At 40.4% G+C, this 5,923-nt stretch overlaps 1 protein-coding gene across 1 annotated transcript; it reads left to right on the top strand.

Moving 5' to 3' along the window:
* Window positions 1-974: 974 nt before the first annotated feature.
* On the top strand, window positions 975-5,578 carry LOC124683446 (B-cell receptor-associated protein 31-like). Its single transcript, XM_047217954.1, has 3 exons — window positions 975-1,490; window positions 4,764-5,156; window positions 5,241-5,578. Exons 1-2 carry the CDS (start codon window positions 1,193-1,195, stop codon window positions 5,135-5,137), a joined length of 672 nt encoding a protein of 223 aa, XP_047073910.1. The 5' UTR covers window positions 975-1,192; the 3' UTR covers window positions 5,138-5,156; window positions 5,241-5,578.
* Window positions 5,579-5,923: the final 345 nt, after the last annotated feature.

Genomic DNA, 5,923 nt, shown 5'->3' with positions numbered 1-5,923 from the left:
ATCAAGAAATTGGATTGTACATCTTTAATTATTTTTCTTTGATATCGATTTTGATACATATAAGATTTAGGAATAATGTAAACGGAATGTATTTTATGTTTGACCCGGGCCTATATGTCCAATAGACCAATATACTCAAAGACTCTACATTTATCATGTATTCCATATATCATATTAGATAGATATATCATATTCATGAAATGCGTCTAGTGTGGCCTTCCTACCATGGATATGATACGTGGCTAGACTAGATAATATGGTTGATCAATTTGGCACTATCGATAATGAGTAGAATTTGAATTCATTTCATGAAGGAGTGTGATAACGACGTTGCCGTTGGCCGATGTGGCTTACTTCGACATGACATATTTTCTTAGAAGTTAGCTCTCCAAATTTTAATCATAAAAAGTGCTGAAAGGAAAGTGATGAAAAGGCTCACGAGCTTTAATTATGGCCGTGAGACGGTATATTCCAACAATGTAAAGCGGCGCAACAAGGGGTGTAAGTGTGACCATGGAAAAATTTAGTCTAAAAGGGCCTATAATCACCATTAAACCAAACATCAGACATTTCTAATAAATCATATCTCTCCCTTTCAAAAAGTTTGTTCAACCTTTTCTAGATATAAATATATGTACGTACTAAAATCATGTCTAGGTACAACCATACCTACATAAATTTGAGGAGCGTTTTTTTGAAATGGAGGGAGTACTTAAGCTATGTGTCAATCTTCTCGGGACCAGAAGCACATCTGCATAAGATCCAAGCCACCAAATTCCTTCTTCCTAGTGATCAAACTCCAATTACGCAAAAGAAAAATGATACCTACGCTGATCATCCAAATCACCCACAACAAGAAATGAGCCATTGGATGGTAGAATTCGATTCCTTCGCTCCGAAGTGTAGCTTGTGGCTCCAACACGGCAAAAACCCTTCCAAGTTCCAACACGGCGTCCGTGACCGTTCCACGGCACACTTTCCGCTGCGCTTCGTCCCATTCCACCATTGATTTTCTCTCTTGTTTTCTTCTTTCTTTCTCTAGAGCTTCTCTAGAAGACGAGCAAACCATCTCCTCCGGTGTTCCAAATTCCAAACCCAGACCCGGAGGCAAAGGAAAGGCACCGCACCCACCCCGATCCTCCAGTACAAATCGCCCAAGGATCCCCCACCCCGAACCACCCAACCGGCCGCGATGATCCAGCTCCTCTTCACCGTGCTCGCCGCGGAGGCCGGCCTGGCCACCGTGCTGCTCTTCAAGACGCCGCTGCGGAAGCTGGCGATGCTCGCGCTCGACCGCCTCAAGCGCGGCCGGGGCCCCGTCATGGTGCGCACCGTCGCCGCCACCGTCCTCGTCGTGCTCGCGTCCAGCCTCCACAGCATGGCCAAGATCCACGGCCACGCCGGCGCCGGCGAGCTCGACGCGCCCGGGGCGCTCACCCCCACCGACCAGATCCTCCTCGCCCGCCACATGCTCGAGGCATCCCTCATGGGTACGCGCGTATCCATACTTCTGCCCCCCTCTTATTTTATTCCCCTTGTTTTAATTCGATCCATCGTCCTGATGTATCCGTGCCTACGGGTTTCCGGAGTTTAAAGAAGAGCAGAGGACTTGATTTCGCGGTGGGGAACCGCAACGTCTGATTTTATAATTGTATAGTGGATGGGTTCGATGTACTATGAGATGATGACCTGATAAGTATAATTACTAACTGGCTGCATTTGCTACACGGAGAATGACCTCCCCCCTGAAATTTTTGGACTAAAAGACTCCCCCAATTATATCTTACTTTATCCTCTGCTTCTGTAGGATCAACTGCATTTTAGATGGACTGCCTGCAATAAAATAATTCATCGCATGAATATAATGTAGAAATGTAGGATGTCCTTTACATAGATGGGTCACCTTTTCGGGTTTGCGGGTTGCCCCCTTTCAAGTTAAGTTACTCAATTCTCGGATAAAAGTGATGATGCAAACACACTATTCATAAATCCGCTTGGTTGTATTGAAAAGATGTCATACGTCACAAAATTAATCTGTTCCATCTCTGAACCTGCCCTGGTTTCAAAATGTAAAGGGAGTTCGTATGGCTTTAGGTGTTCGAAAGTGTGCCAGCCTATTAGCTGCAGCAATATTTATAACTGTACCCTTGTTCGATGAGTCAGCTATGATTGAATTTAGGACCATATATGAAACGAATCTTACAATAGTTGGATGATGCATTATAATATTTTTACAGGTATATTTAAGAATATGCTCATATAGCCTGTGATTTTTATTTGTGGTCACTAAAATGGCGTCACAAAGACAAATTGCATCTGTAATGTAATTTGCTACTTACAGTTCAGTTGAGCTTTAGGTGGAGCGTATGCAATAAAATAATTCACCCCACAAATAAAATGTACAATTGTTTTTTAGGTAAAAAAAATATGTAGAATGTCAGGTGTATTTTACCATAATAGGTCACCTGTTTGTGTCTGCCAATTGTGCCTGGTCAAGTTAAAAATTTCATTTCTCTGCTGAAAGTGATGTTGTCATAGATTATTCGTAAATCCTCTCTGAACCTGACCTGATTCTAAGATGTACTAGGAATTTTTATGGCTTCGATATTCAGGAAAATGTGCCAACTTATTAGCTACAGCAATATTTCTTGCTCTACCCTTGTTCAGTTGAGCTTTAGGTGGAGCGTATGCAAGAAAATAATTCACCCCAGAAATAAAATGTACAAATGTTTTTTAGGTAAAAAAATGTAGAATGTCGGGTGTATTTTACCAAAATAGTCAACTGTTTGTGTTTGCTAGTTGTGCCTGGTCAAGTTAATTTCTCATTTCTCTGCTGAAAGTGATGTTGTCATAGATTATTCGTAAATCCTCTCAGTTGTATTCAAATGATGTCATACAATACAAAAGTAGTTTGTTCCATCTCTGAATCTGCCTTGATTCTAAGATGTACTAGGAATTTTTATGCCCTCGATATTCAGGAAAATGTGCCAACTTATTAGCTGTAGCAATATTTCTTGCTGTACCCTTGTTCAGTGAGCCTCCTATGATAACTTCAGGACCATATATAGAACTAATATTACACTGCTTGGAGTATTTCTATATGCATAATAGTTTACAGATATATTTAAGATTCTTTTATATAGCCGGTGATTTTTACATGCGGTCACTGACATCATGGAGACAAACAACGTTTAGGAAGAAAAAAAAAAGAGCATAGCAGATTGTAGTGTTCATTTTGTCCTGAAATCTTTGTGATTACCCTGGCAAGAAATGCAAAAGAAAACTGTGGCATTCAAGTGTATTTATTATACCTGATCTGTTAGCATTTGAATATGTTTCCATTTTCCTTGTTTTTTGCGCTTTGCCATTTTCATACAAGAAATTCAGGAAAAAAGTTTAGATGTTCGTTTATTATTACTGTTGTCCAAAATGGACTGATCTTTGGGCAGTGTTTTTTTATATTTTGCGACTCTTTGGCCAGAGCTGATGAATCATGAATGACACAGCGTTTGCTATGCTCTTGAGAGTTCTTTTGTTTTGCCCATCTTATTATTCAGTGATATGGGTGTTCCCACTAAATACAGTTTTTTGGAGTTCAGATGAGATTTGAAGTACATGCTTGCAGATAAGAGTCCCTAAAGAGTGCTAGGTTAACCGCCCTAAATGGAGTCATGGTTCCTAAATATTGAATTAGAAATGAATAGATAAGATTGTGCAAAACCCAATCATTGGAGTTGTGCGTAGGAGACATGAATCTGAAGTATTGCCATTGCCTGATTCATACTTTCTTATATAGTTGTAGTCTGGCAATCATGAAGTTGAAGATTTGTACGTCTTATATTTCTGTTTGCTCTGTAACAGTTCATTTTTTAGGGGAGATCAGTTCATTGTTGGAGTGGGATTTTGATCATTCTTAAGTACTCATAAGTTTTTTTTATTTGAATATGTAGTCCTGAAACTGACAAACTTGCATCTGTTTGAACTGTCTTTAAAACTGAACAATAACATAGTTGTAAGGAGCGTTGAAGAACAAAACACAAGGATGATTTAGTCTTTTATCTTGTTAAAACAACATATATCGTTCTTTCAGATTGTCCTATTTATAGCTTTACACTGAGTGTAGTCATATCTGTATGTACAGTGCAGCTAGACAAAGTCACTTGCTGTAATGTAAAAAATACAACTTTCTGTGGATTCTGTCGTCACACAAATATCCTGTTATGGCGCAACTTTTTTGTGGTTGGTCCTATGTTTTGTATGTCATTTTACTTCCATTCTTTTCAATATTTTGAGGTTTCTTCGAGTGGTTTTGGGGACTTCTATTTATTCTGTCAACAACAAACTAACTTAGTGAATTTGTTGTTTCTGATAAAAGATTAACAAAATTTGATCCCCAACAACCTTATGTTCTGAAGTCTGAACTCTCCTTTTTGTGACTTATCATGATTTGAAGTAACATAGCTGCAAATTTTCGGATGTCATATTCTTCTATTGTATACGCACACTTATGTATAATTCCATTCTACTTTCTGTATATTTTAAATTCCAGTTTGGATACTCTCAGGCATCAGGTCCGCTTGAGGTCTTGGCACCGTAGTTTTTTGTCATTTCATTTGTAATTTCCTAATAAAATTTTCATCCATGGTGGTACGTTATTTTATTTGAGAGTTTTGTGATTTTGTATGGCTCGATTGCAAATCTTGGTCTAAGCGGAGTTGTGTGATCTGAGTCACAGAGTTCCCTAATATGTTTCCTTATTTCAGGATACTCCTTATTCCTTGCTCTCGTCATTGACCGGCTGCACAACTACATCAGAGAAATGCGTGGGCTAAAGAAGAACCTGGAAGCTGTGTCTAAGCAGAACAAGTCATTACAAGAAGCGAAGTTTGGAAGCTCTGATGATGATGAGAGCAAGCCATACCAGAAGGATATTGCTTCGCTGAATGAGGAGATTAAGAAGCTGAAGCTGAAACTGAAAGAAAAGAAGGGGGAGGTCAAGGATGCAGAGGCCAAAGCCCAAGCTGCCAAAACACAATCAGAAGGTCTAGCGCTCAAATATGACCGCCTGCTGGAGGACAACAAGCATCTCCTTGACCAGGTGCAGTCAGGAGACACCGCGGGCAAGAAGAATACTTGACGATGAGGTTGTTCTCGAGGTAAAGCCCAGTTTTTTATCCATGACAGAGTGCAGTTTTGATGAGGGTTTGATTCTTACTCTTTTCTGTTGGACTACTACACAGAAACTCCCGGAAGCCTGAAGAGAACTGATATATGAATAGGACGTCAGTTAGTGATAATCGGCCACCTGAGTGGTACCATCTTTACATAAATGCTCTGGTGTAGTGCTGCTTGCTGGGTATCATAACGGAAAATATCGCTCTACCTCTTACAGCCATCTGAGTAGCTGCCGATTGCTCGTCTGTACATATCTGATGGGTCTAGGTGTTCGACTGAATGTCTGATTAAAGTCGTAGCTAGAACATTAACTGCCGTGTCTCAGACAAAATTGGCTGCTGATCATTGAACTCTGGTTATATTGCCATGAGCCCGTCGCAACATAGAGAAATGGTCATTGATCTCTGATCCTCTCTTTACCTTTTTATCTATTTACACAAAACATAGATACAACATTTTTATCATCTTTTTTTTTCTCTCTAAGAGAACCAGGCAAATCCTGAACCCCGATAACAGGTTCTGCCGGTTTTTGTTAGCATCGTGTATACAAGGGTCGCCCTCGTCTACCTTGACTTTCCACCGCTGTCGTGCCGAGCACAGGATAAGGATGACAAAATCTGCTGGGACGCTAGTCACTTGCTGCGACCGATAAAGCTTTACAGTAAAACCACAAGGGCGTTGTGCGCTCATTACCTGTCAGATGATGTCGTCGACAGCCCCATCTTCCCGTTCTCCTTCTCCTCTAGTG

The sequence above is a fragment of the Lolium rigidum genome, chromosome 1 (assembly GCF_022539505.1).
Source record: "Lolium rigidum isolate FL_2022 chromosome 1, APGP_CSIRO_Lrig_0.1, whole genome shotgun sequence".
In the NCBI taxonomy this organism is placed as follows: domain Eukaryota; kingdom Viridiplantae; phylum Streptophyta; class Magnoliopsida; order Poales; family Poaceae; genus Lolium; species Lolium rigidum.
Note: the sequence above shows the minus strand (reverse complement) of the source record. Positions and strands in the feature narration are given on the sequence as shown.

Bases quoted from the DNA above. Each gene is read 5' to 3' on its own strand.
- LOC124683446 (XM_047217954.1), top strand. From the start codon at position 1,193: ATGATCCAGCTCCTCTTCACCGTGCTCGCCGCGGAGGCCGGCCTGGCC. The intron at 1,491-4,763 runs GTACGCGCGTAT...TCCTTATTTCAG, and splicing joins GCTCGAGGCATCCCTCATGG to GATACTCCTTATTCCTTGCT.